An 18,211-nucleotide genomic window follows, 5' to 3' on the forward strand; every position below is an offset into this window, starting at 1 on the left:
TCTTTAACATCATTGACACGATTTTAAAACTGCACCGCCATGAAATTTAATTAGTCTTCGTAATTACTTATTTATTAACCGGCTAAGGCAATCGTCATTCAGTAATTTCTTTCAGTACCTTCTCGGCATTTACCCATTCGATTTTTATCAGATTTCAGGCCTCTTTAGAGATAAGTTTTTTTTTTAAATCTCTTTTAAAGAGTTGAGTTACTAAAGTGACTATATAGCTCTTGTGGGTCTAAAATAGGGTTCATGATTTCTCGAGCTTTTCAATTTCTCGGGTCTCGAGAATTCTCGAGGCTAATTTCTCGAGTCTTCTCGGGTTGTCGAGAAATTTACATTCACGTACGTTTTCTCATATTATTTGGTTCCAATAACGTCAACAAATTCAGAGGTTTTTCTCTCAAATAAAAGTATCAAATGAATCATAAAACTTTTATTGATTATATTCAAAAATATTAATCTTAATAAGCTAATTAACTTTTAAAAAAAAATACAGAAATAATATTATTTAAACTTATAATTATAATGACAGCACCATTTTTGGCTGGTTATTTAGAACTTATGAACAAAATTAGCTTCTATTAAACTAAACAGAAAATCATCATGAAATAAAACGTTGATATCTTAACTTATAATTAAATTACAATCACAGCACCATTTTTGGCTGGTTATTTAGAACTTATAAACAAAAATAGCTTCTATTAAACTAAACAAAAAATCAACATGAAAGAAAACGTTAATATCTATAACGAAACATGATTTCTCTAGTTCTCGACTTTTCTCGAGCTTGATTTCCCGGGAACAAAGCCCAACGATTTCCCGGGAATTCTCGGCTCGAGAACTCGAGAAATCATGTTTCGTGAATGAACCCTAGTCTAAAATTACTACCTTAAAACTAGCTTATTCTACGTCTACCTACATTAATCTCAACTTATGTTAACATCGGCAAACGGCCGACTGGCGCAGTGGGCAGCAACCCTGCTTTCCGTGTCCAGGGCCGTGGGTTCGATTCTCACAACTGGAAAATGCTTGTGTGATGAACATGAATGTTTTTCACTGTCTGGGTGTTTATCTGTATATTATGAGTATTTATGTGTATTATATTCATAAAAATATTCATCAGCTATCTTAGTACCCATAACACAAGCTACGCTTACTTTGGGGCTAGATGGCGATGTGTGTATCGTCGTAGTATATTTATATTAAACATTTTATTCTTAACCTCGCTACGGACACAGAGGTAAGTCGTGCTTGTCCACGTCGTGTTCTTTGCCATGTTAATTCTGATCTTTTGTACCTACTAAATAAATAAGTTAAACGCGATATTTTACCTTTTATGTACAAATTAATCGTTAATGATGCACAGCTGGGTAGAAAAAGAAGACGCCAGACCTTATTCCGAGATTTGAATCGATAACTACCTGTCTGTTTGTAATGCGTTCTTTAAGCGACTTCCTTTAAAAAGGAGGAGGTTATCAATCCGGATGTATTTTTTTCATGTATGTTCAGGCATAACTCCGTAATTTATAGACGGATTTGCATAATTATTTTTGATGTGACACATCTATAGGCGAGGGAAAATCTGATTTTTGGCGTGGCGGTTGTACGTAGTCCATACGCAATATTGTGTATAGTGTATACAATATTGTTTACTACGTTACACATGTGGATAGGCTGTGTTTTAGTTAAAAAAAACTATTTTTAACAATAAAATATGTCTGCCAGCGATAATAAAGGAAGTGAAAGTGAAAGTGAAAGAAAGCATAATCACACTATGATTGTTCTTTTCACAATGCCACATCTGATTCCTGTGGTAATCTGTTCTTTCATGCATTCCATTTAGATTTTTCACATCGGGGTGGCGTCCCGTGACGCCATACACTTATTTTTTGTTACAGAGGGGTTTGTTTCGAATTGGTACCATTTAAATTTTATATAGATGTGATGAAAAGTTTCGTAGGCAGAAAAAAGAAATCACCAAAAAATTATAGCAAGGCCAACGACATAAACATGCAATCAAACAACATAAAATCACGCCTGTACCCAGTGGCGTGGAGAACTCTCAGGCATGCAGTATACCTGCATGCCTGAGAGTTCTCACAAGTGGCGTGCACTTCATACATTCGTAAAAGCACTGCCTACCCTAGTTTTTGGATATTACTCTTATAGTAGGAGGATTTTTCCATTTTATGCTAACTTCCTGCTTTATGACTACCCTGGTCATTAACTATATGCACGCCACTGGTTCTCAATAATGTTCTAAAAATATATGAAGTCTACTATTCCAATCTAGGCCAGCGTAGTGGACTAGGGCCTTAGCCATTCTCATGCTGAGAGCAGACACACGCCCTGTAGTGGTCCGATAACGGGTCGCTACTAATGACTATTCTCATGAAATAAATATGATAATATCAGGTTTATTACAGACATTTATCAATTTTTTTCTAAACCCAGATTGAAGTTTTAATGTCTTTCAAATTAAAATTCAAAATCAAATTCAAAATTCATTTATTTCAAGTAGGCCTAATAATAAGAACTTTTGAAACGTCAAGTCAGTCTGTTTGTAGTGACTCTACCACCAGTTCGGAAGGCTTAATCATTAAAAAGGGAACAAGTCAAAAACATTGTAAAGGATATATTTGTTTGTTTGTGCCGTATATACTCCGGAAATACTGGACCGTTTTAAACCATTATTTTACCAATATGTAGCTATTTTACCCTGAAGTAACATGTTATATTTCATGAGCTAGGCATGACCTAGAAGAACAGATGCCCCAAGGCCATTAATTCAACATGTCGGGTCGCCTATATTATTTGTAGCTCGCAATTAAAGCGACATTAATCGTGTGCCTGCACGCCACGGCACCGTCCGCGTCAGTGCCACACCTAGCGCCTGTTTTAGACACCAATCAACTAAGTGCTGGCGAGACCTAGTTAGCCTGGGACCACACGAAAGACACGACGCGCGACAAGAAGTTGCAATAGCACATTTTGTGCATTAAAAATTAAAGCATACGCGTCGTGCAAACTTACCAATAATTTGTTTTACTAAGTTAGCAGTTATCTGAAAAACTACCTTATAGCAAGTTCTTAGAATATGTATTTCGAGCTCATCGGGAAACTTTGGGAAGGTTTGCTTAAGTCGTAAGTCTCCGATGCCAACAAATCGTAGATAAATAATAAATCAACATACTTTTTATGTTTTTAAGGCATGCAGAAATCGCACTTATTTTTCTCGCCCGGGTTCGTGGCTTTTCTAGATGTTCCTTCTAATCATCCGTCGAAGGCCATAGGGAAAAAGTTATGAGACAAAGCTCTAGATTGTTCGACTTCTCAGTTAGCTCGTAAATTTCCCGCAGTTGACCTTTCTTTTCGCTGTCTTGAATAATGGCTTTAATATTTGGTTAGGTTTTTTCGTCCCGTAAAGATAAACTTGATATAATATGAACTCGAAATCCTACTATGACTACTACTACTACTTCATAGGTGTTCTGTTTAACTCTGCCATTTTTTATTATTTGTTGCTGTCTGTCGACAGGGAAAAAGTCGTGAGACAAAAAGTCTCTAGCCCATTGGAGACTTTAGTCTACTCGTAAATGAATAACCCGTCTGTTTCCCTAGAACTATCTACATTGTATATATTTACGAGTGTATAGGTATATATGCCTACAACAGATATTGTTACAAATATTATCCTCGTAGAACAAAGTAAGGAGTCCTAGGGGACTAGATTTTAGGCTAATTCAACTACTTCAACATTTTAAGGTAGGATTTGATCCTACGAACGTTCAATTAGTCAGGTCCAAAAACTAAAATTCATTTAACTATACCGAACTATGCAATTAACTGTAGAAATTAATACTAAATGAATTTCAGCAGATTAAGATATGACACACAATATTACTACTGTATAATTATTACTGTATATATATATACATATATATATATATATATATATATATATATATATATATATATATATATATATATATATATAGTCAAAATCTGTTATAACAACATCGAAGGGACTACTCGTATTTAGTCGTAAAAACCGATAGTTGTAACAACAGGTGACAGGTATTAATAGGAAAGATAATACATGTATGTAATACGCGATTTTTCTTTGATATTGATTTGTTTTCTTTTTTGTGAGATGTTACAATTTTCACCAATACTACATACAACAATTATAACTCAACAATATATTTTGGTGTGTCTTGTGTAAAGATAAGTAACAAACTGACTTAAGAGATATGACAGAGCGGGCCTTGAGGCTACTGCATGCATGTGCTTTGTTTCTAAGAATTATAAAAGACCCTAAACTTTGTTTACTCTTACGATAATAGCCATTGACCATTATACTGTGCCAGATGTGGATACTGTTACCTATTCAAATTGTTTACAATACAGCTGAACCGGTCGTTCTACAGATATAATTTTCCGACATTAACCAAATGTGGTCGCTTAATGCGGTATGTCGTAGTAAACAATGTCGTAAATACCAATGTTTTCCGATAAGGCGGTCATGTCATATTCAGCCAGGACCTTTGATTTTGGTCAATTTAACCGGTGTGTTGTTCTAAACGATGTCGCCACGAACGGTTTTGACTGTATATATATATATAGGGCGTATTTGCCTCTGCCCTGCCCTGTATTTCAACCTAAATATAAAAAATACCTATTTATATTGAGGTTGAAAAGTTATGTTGCGTTTTACCCAATTTTGCAAAGTTATTTTATTCAAACTTAGAACTGAATAACTTTGCACACCCAGACACTCTTGTAATTACGTAACGTCGCAAACAACTTCCCAATTGAAGCCTTTGAAGCCATTTTAGTGTCGAGAAAACTTGTTACGATAGCTACATACTCTACTACAATATTAAAATAAACCTACTACAATCGAAATACGTGTTGATTTTATTCATCTTTAGATCGGTAGTCGTTGCATGGCGATTGCCATCATTCTGTGTTGAAATGTCGCACATGTAATCACCCTTTTTACACCCACAAAGCTGCTCCGATGCCATTATCTTTTCGGCCATGTTAGTGATATTAATCGAGGCCGATTATTAAACTTGTTCTTCGAGGCAAGGGGATGAATCATTTATGTACCAGATCATTTATGTATGTCCTTCCTTTACCTTTTAACTAAGCACCCAATTATATTGATTTATTGCATACAGTTAACTGAATGGATGGAGAGTATATGCTACTTTTTATCCCAGGAAGAGAAACAGTTCCCGTGGGATTTGTAAAAATCCGTAATTAACGCGGGTAACAGCTACAGTGATATAATTATAATTATGTACCTATTCTTTACTGTTGTTGTTGTACTTCGAAAGCACTGCCTCCTATAACACAGGTAAATCCTAGTATAGGGCCGGAAGTTTTTGAACAATTGCTTAGATAATTGAATTGACAAACTAATGTGTATTTTTGTATACCATTTGATATAGGTACGACGAGGTATCTTATTATTATTTTATCATATACACTATAGTTATATATATTATTAAAATTTACATAACATGCTGCATTGTCGTATTAGGATAACTTTTTCCTGTAATGACAGAAATGTAACATGGGAATAAATAAATAAATAAATAAATCTTTGCATCGTTCGAGTCCATGTAGGACTGATGTGTATCGATTTTCGGATGGACACTTGCCGATAACGGCAGGCGGTGGACGCCTGGACCACTAGGGGGTTGGGGTGACGGACTGCTTTTCAAAGTAGGTCTTTGATATTATTTCAAAGTACTGGGCTATGGTGGGAAGATAGAGGTCTCGGTGGAGTTGTCTACGTTGCGCACGAACCAGAGGCTGCCTGTGGCCATGAGCATAAACTTATTCTGTAGGACTTGTAAGAGCTGTGAGGGCGATTGGCGAATACGACACTGGCGTATGTCATCATGGGACGTGTGCACGTTTTATACATGGTTACCTTGTGACGGAGGGATAGTTTGCCTCCACGGCAATCCATCGGATAGAAAAACATTTATTAATTAAATAATAATTGTAAGCGTATTTATAGAAATCCTAATCAATTTAATAAAATATATGGCCAATATAAATTTATAGTTATCAAAAGTTTACTTATTTACCCACATTACAAAATAACTTTAACACATTATAATTGTACTTGTTTCTTTGTGACCCATAAAGTATATTATTATTATATTTTTATAGTATTTATTTATTTAATCTTGAGACCGTACCACCAAAAGAGTATGCCATTTTCCTAACTGACAGCAGATCCAATATGTAACAACTACTGCCCCGACCCGCCAATCAATCCCAGTTCTTATTTTTTGACTTTTATTCTTTACAGTTAAGACACGAGCTGGAGCGCGTGATCAGCGAACGAGATCGACTATTAGCAGAGAGTTCTGAACTGGGCGCAGACAAAGCAACTCGGGAATCAGAAAGGGCAGCCCTTCGAGCGGAACTGAGGGAGGCGAGACAAAGGGAACAACGCCTCCTGCTGGATATCGGGGATTTAGAAGACGAGAATATATCATTGCAAAAGCAAGTCTCGGCCCTAAGGTCCTCACAGGTATGTTGGTATTATCTTAGCAGTTTTCACCCGAGCTCAATTATAAATAGTTTATAATTGCCTACAACAATTAAAGTTATCAGTTAAATTGTACCCAGCCTGGAACCACGACCAGGGTTTGTAAACTGGCTATTTGTTGTAATATAGGCAAAATTAAAAAAAAACGGTTTCGTTAAGCTAAAGCTTGCTTTAAACGGTTCATATTTGAAAAGTATACCCGGTATCGATATCGATTAACCGGTTAGTGTAAGTTTTCCCAGTGAGCACGTGGCCTAGGTTGATTAACCGCTTGTGTGTGTTTCGATCTTGGAAGTGCGGTAAAGAGCGATTGGGAGTACTTCGTAACTATCTGTACACTTGCAAAAAACCGTTTAAGAGTTTTCATATATATTCCGCAAGCTAATTTCCTCGAATGAAATGCACATAGCCGAACCAGCTCAATCCAATTAAATATCGATTTTTGTCGAAATATTTTTTGTTATTACTTATGTCAGAATTATTCGTGTTTGACAACATTTTAATATGACATTGTAATTTGAAGATAACTCCCGATGACCTTCCTGGCGCTGCCTTAAGTAGGAGGTCCCGGGTTGATTTCCGGCAGGGGTAATTTAGGATATAAATTACTGAATTTTCTCTGGTCTATCCAGGTGGGCTTTGGCCGTGGCTAGTTACTACGCTACCGAAAAAGACTTGCCGCTTAGCGATTTAGTGTACCGGTGCGATGACGCGTACAAACCGATTGATTTGTCTACCATAGTCCCTAACAGGTTAGCCCGCTACCATCTTAGACAAGGCCTAACTTATAGAGGAATTAAAAAAAAAAACTAGCACCATTTAGATCAATGGGGTGAGGTTGCTATCCCATTTTAATACCGCATCATATCACGGATCCTTCTGGAGATGTTCCTCTTAACATCAGATTCGTTTAAATTAGGAGCTCTACCTACACCTTATCTGCTATTGAAATTTTTGGTCTCTGCCAGGTTGAATTTGAAGGTCTAAAGCATGAAGTGCGGCAACTCCGCGAAGAGGCGGAAAATGCGCGAGCGGCAGCCGACGAGACCGCAGCGCTGCGACGCATTGCTGAGAGACAGCTCGCCGAAGCGCTTGAAGCGCTGCAAGCGGAGCGCGAGGCCAAGTTCGCAGCCAAGAAGGAGCTCGACGCGCATCTTAGCAGAGAAGCACAGTTCAACATCACCAACTTGGCGTACAGCATACGAGGTTTGTTATGTACAAGGTTGATTTGTGTTGACATAATACAGCGCACCTATCATCAACAGCCTATTCCTAGTAATAGCACAGATGACGCTGCCTCGCCGTTATGTTCCCCTAGTCGCCTCGTACGATACCCGCATAAAGATGAGGGATAGTGACAACTGTATTCTGATCTTCCGTCACCACACGGCATCGTCAATAGCCTATGAAAGTCCACTCCTGGACTAAATGCCTCTCCCAATATCAGGGTTTGCCCATAATCACCACGCTGAGCTGACGGTTTGGTGAGCTTTTTGCTCTACGCATCACCCATTAGGCATCCGATTTAAGTGTTCCCTAGGTTCAGTGAAAATGGCCATTAAACCTCATTTTGCAAGGTGGTTAAGTTATATGTGCTATTTATATTGTTTCTGGTTTCAGGCATGCCGGAGGAAGGCACCGAGTCGGAAGGCGAAGCGGGTGCGTCTGGCGCGGGTGAGCTAGGCGCCGACCACCACGCGGACCTGTTCTCGGAGGTTCATCTGCACGAGATAAGCCGCCTCGAAAAGCAACTCGAGCAGGCACACAATGAGAACGTACGTACTCTGCGTACTCGCCCGCATCCTTGCCTTTTCCATTACACTTGTTTTTTTATAGTTATTCACAGACTGCCCTGCCCCAATCGGCCGTTTTTGGAAAGCGTTCGGTGACGATAACGCGTGTTGCATGATGTTTGTTCATCCAAGAAGTGTTCAACGCGCCTAAAAAAAATTTAACAAAAAAGGGGAATACACAAAATAAATTTTTTTTCTATTCTTGTCGGAGAGAAATCCAAAAAATCAAATATCATAAAAATTGGTCCAGCCTTTCTTTTGAGTTAGAAATGGTGTAACTAACACAACTTTCACAAATCACAAATTGTGTGTGTTACAGTCGCAGCTGTCCTCTTCACTCCGCCTGGCTCAGACCACGTCGGAGAGCGAGAGCGCCGCGGCGGGCGTGCTGCGAGCAGGCCTCACGCGGGTTTGCTCGCGCGTGTCTGCCTTGCACGCCCTGCATGGAGACTGCGCGCCTCTGGTACGTACATAACCTCCCACGCAGTGGCGGTACTATCATAGAAGCTGGAAATATCATCATATCAACCGATAGACGTCCAATGCTGGACATAGGTCTTTTGTAAGGAGTTCCAAATTCCACGGTGCCGCTGGGATCCAGCGGCTACCTGCGACGCGCTTAATGTCGTCTGCCCACCTCGTTGGGGGTCAACCAACGCTGCGCTTACCAGTTCGGGGCTGCCCTTTCAGCACCTTGGGACCCCAATGTCCATCCTTTTTCCGAACTATGTGCCCGGCCCATTGCCACTTCAGCTATAGCAATATATATCTCTTTTAAAATTCTGCTCGACTATTCCGAAATGCAATTCGCAAGATAATTAAAATGTACGGATGTATCTACTATTCCCAAAATTATTTATTTATTTGTTAGCTTTTCAAGGGAAACAGTACACATAAAAGTAATTCCAAATTTTTATATCACATAAACCAATGAAGTTTCCACAACTTATTGTTAGACGTGACGTCATTCTCTCTAATTGGTTGGTTCACAAAACACACTATTGAATTGACCGAAAAGCATGTTCGGAAGTAGGGATGGCGATTCTTTACGAAAAAGATCGATTTTTAAATCGATTCTAATCGTAGTCTAATGAATCGATTCACGAAAAATCGAGGCCTTCAAAATCGATTCTTAAAAAATCGATCTTTTTTTCAAGTTTGCGTTTACGATGTAAATTTGTATCAATTTTACTAAAACAAGATTAATATTGCAATTAACGATATCTTATAAATAAAATCAGGGAATTCAAAAATAACAATTATTTTTATTACCGTATCAAACTATAAGATCAACTATAAAAAAAAATAAGTATTTATGGTCAGAAAATCTGATGAAAATCAATCATGAAAATACTTGTATTACGCTAATAACATGTATAACACGCTGTATTCATTAAACGACAACAACAAATGAATAATGCAATATCAATCGTCACAGATTATAGATACATAAAGTCAAAGACTACAAACGTAACTTTTTTATTAAAGAGAGGCGAGTAAAGGATACTAAACATACAGCCATCTCGCGAGTTTATGAGTAGTTAACTCTTTAACCGGCAGCACTCTTATAATTCAGGCACATTCAACTAAATGCAAATAATTGTATGGTTTATACCAAAACAGAAAAAATCGAATGTCGATTTTCAAGGGTGATATATCGATTCAGTGAATCGACACAGTACTTCATATCGATTTAAAAAATCGATATTTTCTGCTCGAAAAATCGATTCTTCGATTTATCGATCTCAGATCGCCATCCCTATTCGGAAGTATCTACTCGAATGAGTAGAGTGAATACTCTAATTGTTTGGTTTGGTTCAACCTGATGACAGATCGTGACATTTTGCATTAATAAAAGTTATTCATAAAAATAGGCTTAGAGATGTTTTTGTGAGGGCCCTGTAAATGCTACTAAAGTAACCATTTGCAGCTCCATCGTGAAATCATTCATAAAACACCATATATATTTACTTACCTATTTATAAGTCGAAATAGTTTTAGCATCTAAACAGATTACTACGTTAAATTATAAGAGAGCCGATTTCGTCAAAAACTGGTCTACAGTTTGACGGAATGTTTGTAAAATATCTTACTGTAGTGTTAGTAACTGAAAAAAAATAAAAATATATAAATAAGATTTTGTTAGATAAAATGATATAATGACGTCTATGGACGGTCTATAAGACCGTCCATAGACGTCATTATTTATATCGTCTCCCGCCCACACTACGTAGTGAGCCACTCACGATCATTCATTCATTCATTCATTCGTACAAATCGACCGAGCATTAGGCTCCCTATATACACGTCAATATTATTAACAATATTCTGGATATTGCAGGAGGATGACAAAGCCGAGGGTGGCGTGGCAGCGCGAGCGGCAAAATGGCTGACATGGTGGCGTGTATCCGGTGGCGAACTGTCTGCACTCCTAGCCGCGCTGCGTGAGCTAGACGCACTTCCGGCTGACGGCTCTCCCGCAGCGCTGCAACGTGCGCAACTTGCGCAGCTCAGCGACAGAGTTGCGGATGCGGAGTTGCGCTGCGCTGCGCTCCAAGTGGATGCGGAGATACTGCGCACGCTCGCGGGAGGTATGTTTGATTTAGTAGTAGACTGCACAAGGTTCCAATGTGTTGCGTCGCAGCTTAGGCACAGAGTTGCGGATGTTGAGTTGAGCTCTAAATCTTCCTCTAAAGTAATCGAGCGCATATCATGACGTGTATCCGGTGGGGAACTTTTAGCAACTCTAGCCGCATTGCGTTGGCTACATGCACGCTCCGCCGATAGTTCCGTTGTCAAAGTGGCGTATGCGGTGATACTGCACACTTTCCAGAACATTGTAGGGATGTAGTTATATGCGGGCTGTCTCCACACAATCTAGTGTTTTGCTTGCAATGATCAATGTGCAAGTTTGTATTGATTTCTTACCGAGATTTACCACTGGATCGGGAATCTTGAAATGACTAGATTTTGTACTGCATTTTTATTACAATGGTACTTAAATAGTATAAATTTCACAGGTGCCGGCAGAGCGCTGGCATCAGCTGCGCCAGCGTTGGCCTCCGCGGCAGAGGCGTTGGCAGGCGTGTACCACCACGTGTGCGCCGTCAACGGCACTCAACCCGAGCGGTTGCTGCTCGAGCACGCCGGACAGACAGATAGTAAGTGCTACATACACATTAAGTACGATACATACTCTGAGTGCCTAGTGACCTACGAATGAACATAAGCAAGACGAAGGTTATGTCTGATGCTCATGTTCCGCTCTGACAGTCTTCGATGAGAGCGCTGCACTCGAAATTGTCGACGAATACGTATACCTAGGACGCACTATTAGGCATGTCGGATTTCGAGAAAGAAGTGAACCGCCAAATCCAAATAGAATGGGCAGTGTTCGGGAAACTCCGTCAGATCTTCTCATCCAAAATACTTTATTGCTTGAAGACCAAAGTTTCGAACAGTGCGTGTTGCTGTGATGACTTATGTCTCTTAAACATGGCCGCTAGCGATGGAGAAAACTATGCTTGTAGTATGTCTACGTGATCGAATCTGGAATGAGGAGATCCGTAGAAAACAAAAGTTAAACATAGCTCAAAAAGTAGCTTAACTAAAGTGGCTATTGCCGAAGCACATAGCTCGGAGAACCGACGTTGGCCCAAACGAGGTGGTCAGATGACATCTAACGAGTGCACCGTGGATTCTGGAAAAAACCTATGTCCAGCAGTGGACTTCAATCGGTTGAAGGATGATGATCAAAAATCTAACAAGATACTATAAATGTTGTGTTGGCATCACCTTGTCGCCGCGAACGTGACTCAATGCAAACGACTTGTTATTTGACACATTTGTAACAGTTAGCGATTTTATTGTAATTTCTAAAAGTACATTGCGCTCTTAAATAACTTCTGTACGCCTTTGTAAAAAATTTAAATGTATGATTGATCTTTTTCATAATATTTATTTATTTTATTTATTTATTAAATTACAAGTCCATTACAATGTCATAAAGATTACATAATTATTAAATTTTTCAAAAAGAATGTCAATCTAATGTTTACATTTGAAATGGAACCCTGTGAGGGCGCTGTAACCAGATTGAGAGGCGGACTTATTATTGTCAATATTAAATATTCTCATTTAGGAAGTCGTTTATTTTACAATAAGCTTTCTCCAGCAAGTAATGTTATAAGGATTTTGTAAATAAGTTTATACTTTCTTTTTCTTTTATATTTTCCGGGATTATCTTGGATTTCCGCAAAGTAACGCCTTCTTCTATTCAATATGTATGTTGATGATATCATCATCCAAAATTGTTCCACAACAGGTTCTGGAGGCGAAGGTCGCGGTGTGGATGAAGAGGCGCTGGCACTGGCAGCGGGAGAGCTGGAAGGTCTGCGCGCGGCCGGCCAGGTGGCGCGCTATGCGGACACGCTACTGGACCAGCTCACACACCTGCGGGCTGCCCTGGACACCGCGCTAGACTCGCGGCACCGCCACCAACCAGGTATGTTAGCAAAATTTTTTTCAGCGTTCCGTCACGATGCCGCGTACAAACCGATCTAAGGTATGGGTTTAGAAAGAAAGAAAACTATTATTTGGATATACGCAAAATCAAGTTAAAAATCAAAAAATAGTCTTGTAACATTAACAAGTAGGATGTTATTCCAAATGGGTTTTCTGCTTTTTGTTTTGCCGTGTCTTTTAAGACCCAACGCTGATCTTTCGTTTCAGTGGAAGGTCTGTCAGAGCACTGCTTAATAATAAATAATATATATATTATAGTGCTAGTCGATCGATCAGTGCGCTGTGCAATAATTGTTGACCTTGCTCACGAAATTACCGCCATGTGGAGTGTTGAGTCGACCGCTGTTGTTCCGATAGTCGTTTCAGTCAATGGTCTTCTCGCGAAAAGCTTCGACCAACATCTCAAGAAGCTTCCGCTTGGTTGTTGGATCAAGGGTCGGATACAGAAGGCAGTAGTCCTTGAAACGGCGCGTATTGTGAGGAGGTTTCTCACTCTGGAGCCCTGACCACCGGTTGCTTGGGCATTCAAAAGCCCCGCAAGCGGAGGGTGGAAGTTTTTTTTTTTATACATTTTTAATAGTGTTTTTTAATTTATTCTTAAGCATTGTTAATAATTTAAAAAAAAAAAAAAAAGAAAAATAATAAATGATAGACAAATAATATAAATAATACTCTTTTGCACACCTGTAGCCATTTAGCCCTCTACCATTCGCATCGATTTACCATCAGGTTACATGGTATGGATGTTGCGTCCGTTAGATATGACTGTAACAGTGCCAAATTCAACATGGATTTTAAACCTATATAATTCGCCAATACAGATCAAATATGTGTATCACCGAACTTGACAGCGCAAAGTAACTGAGAATCGCCAACTTGAGTCTTTCGCTGCCTTTTTACCCCCTTAAGGTTGCTCTTGCTAAGGCACATCCCTTATTGAGGATTTATAGAATATAAAAAAGATTTAATCGGTGCCGTGGACAACGTTTTTCTATGCCACTTTCACCTGAACATGTTTTTTTACTTCCAGAACCTATCCTGTCCATTTCCAGTTTTAAACCCAGAACGACTTCTCCAAAGTTCTATAAAGAAATTCATTTAAATAGAAAAATATTAGATACAAAACAAAGATTTCTAAACTTAACTGAACAGTTGAAAGGTCTCGAAAGAATAGCTAAAGATAAAGATGATAAAAACGTAAATTGTCACGGACGAACCGTTAAAGAAATCACGGATTATTTCGAAAATATATCAAAATTTAAATCCGATATCAAAAGCAACGAAAGAGTTGCATTTAAAGATGTAGAGTCAGTTAAGCCAACTCAGGACAAAGATTCCATTTCGTTAATTTCCAAAACTTGGCCGTATCAGACCGCAATTAAAAATCCAACGTTCGATTTCGCCAGAAAGAAAAACACGTTGCGTTGTGACATTAACTTGAATTTTATATGGAAACATGCAGTGTACAATGGGAAAAGCGTTTACTTCAAGAAGTTTTATAATACTTTGCAAAATAAGAGGAATTCGAGGAATACATTCAACGTGAGAGAATCGTTGAGGGCGAGTCTAGTAGCGGGAATACTTATGTTGCAATATATCATAATATGAAAAATTCGGTAACCAATATAAATGATTTTCGTAGTTAATGGTAGATTTTCAGAAGTACAATTATATTTATACTTAACTAGAAATATTCATCTTATAATATGTTTCAACAGGAGGCTAATGTAATATTTTATGAATTACTCATTCGTCGAAGCAAGATAGATTTTAAGAATGAACTTAAATTCTTTGAATGCCAGATGTTACCTTATTCAAATCACATTACAACCCTTGGGGGTAATTGGTTCAGAACAACATTACACCCAAGCTAAACCATTACATGGCATAAGGTTTAGCTGGGGTGTAATCAAATTACTTTACCGAAAGTTATTGATCAGTGACAGTTTTTTAAATCGAACAAAAAATAATATTCCATTTCGCTATAAATTTAGTTCTATAGAAAATTAGTTTTCTGGCCTTTCATTATATAATTTCTAGCAAAAGTAACCCTATTCTTGGGTTTAAATTATTATCCCAAATTTTACCATCACATCCACCCGTTTCATCTCTGGTCTCCTTTTCCTCCTATTTCCTTTCTTATACATCTTTAAAACTCATTTAGTAGTGTAATATTCTTCATTACAAACCGAAAGTTTTGAAACTTATTTTTTTTTTTGTGTGTGTTTAACACTTCATATCTATTCCAGTAATGGAGGCGGAAGAACGCGGCGCCGAGTTAGCCGAACTCCAAGAACAAGTGATCAAACTCAAATCCCTGCTGTCCACAAAGCGGGAACAGATCGCGACCTTGCGTACCGTGCTCAAGTCGAACAAGAACACCGCAGAAGTTGCGCTGGCGAACCTCAAGTCCAAATACGAGACAGAGAAGACAATCGTTACAGAGACCATGCTCAAACTGCGCAACGAACTGCGGTTGCTCAAGGAAGACGCTGCTACATTCTCAAGTCAGTATTTTCGCGTGTTTCTGTCGTTTTATTTTCAGAACATAGATTTCTCTACATTAGAATCCACCTTTTGTGGCCTCTAATTTTCGTACTGAAATACACGCATTTGGTTTTAGTATCGGCAAAAGTACCTATTTATAGCAATAACTTAGAATGCGGTAAATTTATACTTTATTTTTATACAATATTTATTAGTGTAAAGAACAAATAAAATAAGGAGGTTTTGCTAACAGGCTTTTGGAACACCTGAGTTCGGGTTCGAAGTCCATTTCCTATATTTGTATTGCCCATAAACATCTGTTTTTGGTTCTATTATAGTTGAATTCTATCTTTCAGTTCATCAAGGGCCATCTAGATTGACGACAATGTAAAATTTTGTGGAACGATTTTTAAATAAAAGACCTTACTATGCTAAGGAGTTAAATAGCCATTTTTTGGTTTTTTTAATGAAGCCATCTTGTTCTAATTGAAGCTAACGAAATGTATTGCCCGCAGGTCTACGCGCTATGTTCGCGGCGCGTTGCGAGGAATACGTCACGCAAGTGGATGAGCTCACGCAGGCGCTGTCGAGTGCAGAGGAAGAGAAGAGAACGCTCAACCAGCTGTTGCGCCTTGCCGTCCAGCAGAAGCTATCGCTCACGCAGCGCCTCGAAGAGCTGGAGGTAGGTTGTCACTAACACGGTGATCTATATCGATTGGAGTTTTCTTAGGTGATTCCTAAGAACAACAGATGTACACTGGAATGGAAAATGCTGAACCGTAGACCTTCCGCTAGGTGGACAGAATTTTTGTGTGTTGTAGGTTGTGTGTGTTAGTTTAACATGATTTTTATGACGTGTTGGTCTTCTTTATAAAAGATATTAGAGCTTCCACGCACACTCTAGAAACGAGCCTCGAGTATAATATGACTCATGCCAAGCCTCATGCTCGAATACTCAAGCAAGCTTCGGCTTCCGTTCCGGGGGGCCGAATTCGATCATCCTAAATTTTTGGAGTTTTGTGCCTTTTCAGGAAACGGCGAAGGAAAACATCGTGAGGAAACTTGCATGTCTGACAATTCTCCACAACGTTCTCAAGGGCGTGCGAAGTCGTGAAGTCTATCAATCCGCACTTGACCAGCATTGTGGACTGCCTAAACCCTTCTCATTCTGAGAGGAGACCCGAGCTCTTTAATGGGCCGGTAACGGATTGTTGATGATGATATTATGGCATTCTTTATAACCACTAGGTTTTTTAGGCGTAGGTGTTAAACCTCATGTACCCATAATACCTTTCACGCAGCATTACAACAATGTTGCTTAGTGGCGAAATATACATGGTGGTAGTCCTTCCCCGGACGAGCTCTGTCATAAAAAGTTGAACGTAAGCTTATAGAAAAGTCCTATTATAGTATAAAGGACTACGTTATCGATAAAAAAGCTTGGGTGTGAATGATTGCTCTAACCAGGTTGCTCTTCTAATAATTTTAACTGGACGCGTTTGGAACCCTACGTAGCTTTAGTTTTAAGTTTAGGAATATGGTTATCGCCATCATCTTACTACCGTGTAATTCTCATGTAATGTACGCATGCTCATGCGCTTGCGTACATTAACCGAGGCCTACTTGAATAAAGATATTTTTGACTTTGACTGACTTTGAAAGCTCTTATGAAAATTAAGCTTAATTTGCTATACTCTGTATATATTGTTGAGTCAACATCTTCTGAAGATGCTCCGGTTTCGGAGCGAAACGTGCATAGAGGGAACATTGCCGAGGATCTGTTTGGTGTGGAGTATACGGATTGAAGAAATTATAAATTACACTATACAGATTCTCCTGCTGTTCGCGGAGTATAGCAAATTAAGCTTAATTTTCATAATATACTATGGATTTCCGCAAAGTAACGCCTGCTTCTATCCAATATTTTGGAAGCTCTACTGCTACCGACTACTACTGCTATAAAAACCCTTAGTGGTTTAACGAGGAATAGTTGCGATAAAAATCCTGTGGAACATTGCAGGTTGACCGCGAGATGCGCACTCGCCGCGTCCCGAAGCCGAGTGGGGGCACGCGAGCGCGCGGACGGGATTTCTAGCGGCTCGTGCGCGCGCTCAAGGCGGCCGCCGCCGCCCTGCGCGCGCTGTTGCACCGCCCCGCGCCGCTCGCCTCGCAGCGCGCCCGCGCCGGCCTCGCGCCCCACCACACCCTCGCGCTGTGAGCGCGCGGGTGCCACACGAATTTATAGTTGTACGCGCGCTCAGGCGATGTTTCTGCGGTTTCCAGTCCGTGACCTTGGACGCTAAAAGATCGAAACCCGGTTTTTCTAACAATCTGACCAAGGTGACGGATTGATTTAATGACAATTTGGTCGTCTTATGGCCACATTAGAGAGTTGCACGTTCGACTTGATCTCAGTTCAGATATGACAAGTTTACATTACAGACCTGCAAAGATGAAAGTGACTTCAACCCTTAACCGGAGCATCCTAAAGAGATGTTGAGAACACAACTCAAAGTTACGAACATATAATTCATGATTGATTATTTAATGCATTCGTGCCAATTCTGTTCACAAATATGTTAACTAAATCGACAGGTCTAAAAGTAATGCTATTCTTTTCTTTTTGTTCCCTGTGGAAAAGGTTAGCACTATTTTTACACTTGCCATTTTAGTTCAATTTATATGTTCTAGTACAACAGAATTAGCACCAATGATTGGTAGACTGGAGATCCGGATTTACCAATGCTCAAAAGATAATTTGGTACTGATTTTCAAATGGAAGTTGAAGTCGTCATGTTCTGCCATCGGCGGTCAAGGTCATGGTCTG

General features: G+C 39.3%; 1 protein-coding gene across 2 annotated transcripts in view; it reads left to right on the top strand.

Moving 5' to 3' along the window:
- The window catches only part of LOC120633055 (protein bicaudal D), a 32,109-nt gene extending 14,552 nt beyond the window's left edge, over positions 1-17,557 (top strand). For both annotated transcript variants that reach the window (XM_039903138.1, XM_039903139.1), the window contains 10 exons: positions 6,338-6,562; positions 7,549-7,786; positions 8,201-8,355; positions 8,693-8,836; positions 10,715-10,964; positions 11,394-11,534; positions 12,698-12,877; positions 15,147-15,404; positions 15,900-16,066; positions 17,405-17,557. In XM_039903138.1, the coding sequence (XP_039759072.1) occupies positions 6,338-6,562; positions 7,549-7,786; positions 8,201-8,355; positions 8,693-8,836; positions 10,715-10,964; positions 11,394-11,534; positions 12,698-12,877; positions 15,147-15,404; positions 15,900-16,066; positions 17,405-17,479 (1,833 nt within the window). In that variant the 3' untranslated portion in view covers positions 17,480-17,557. The remainder of the gene's footprint in view (positions 1-6,337; positions 6,563-7,548; positions 7,787-8,200; positions 8,356-8,692; positions 8,837-10,714; positions 10,965-11,393; positions 11,535-12,697; positions 12,878-15,146; positions 15,405-15,899; positions 16,067-17,404) is intronic.
- Positions 17,558-18,211: the final 654 nt, after the last annotated feature.

The sequence above is a fragment of the Pararge aegeria genome, chromosome 21 (genome assembly GCF_905163445.1).
Source record: "Pararge aegeria chromosome 21, ilParAegt1.1, whole genome shotgun sequence".
Classification (NCBI taxonomy): Eukaryota; Metazoa; Arthropoda; class Insecta; order Lepidoptera; family Nymphalidae; genus Pararge; species Pararge aegeria.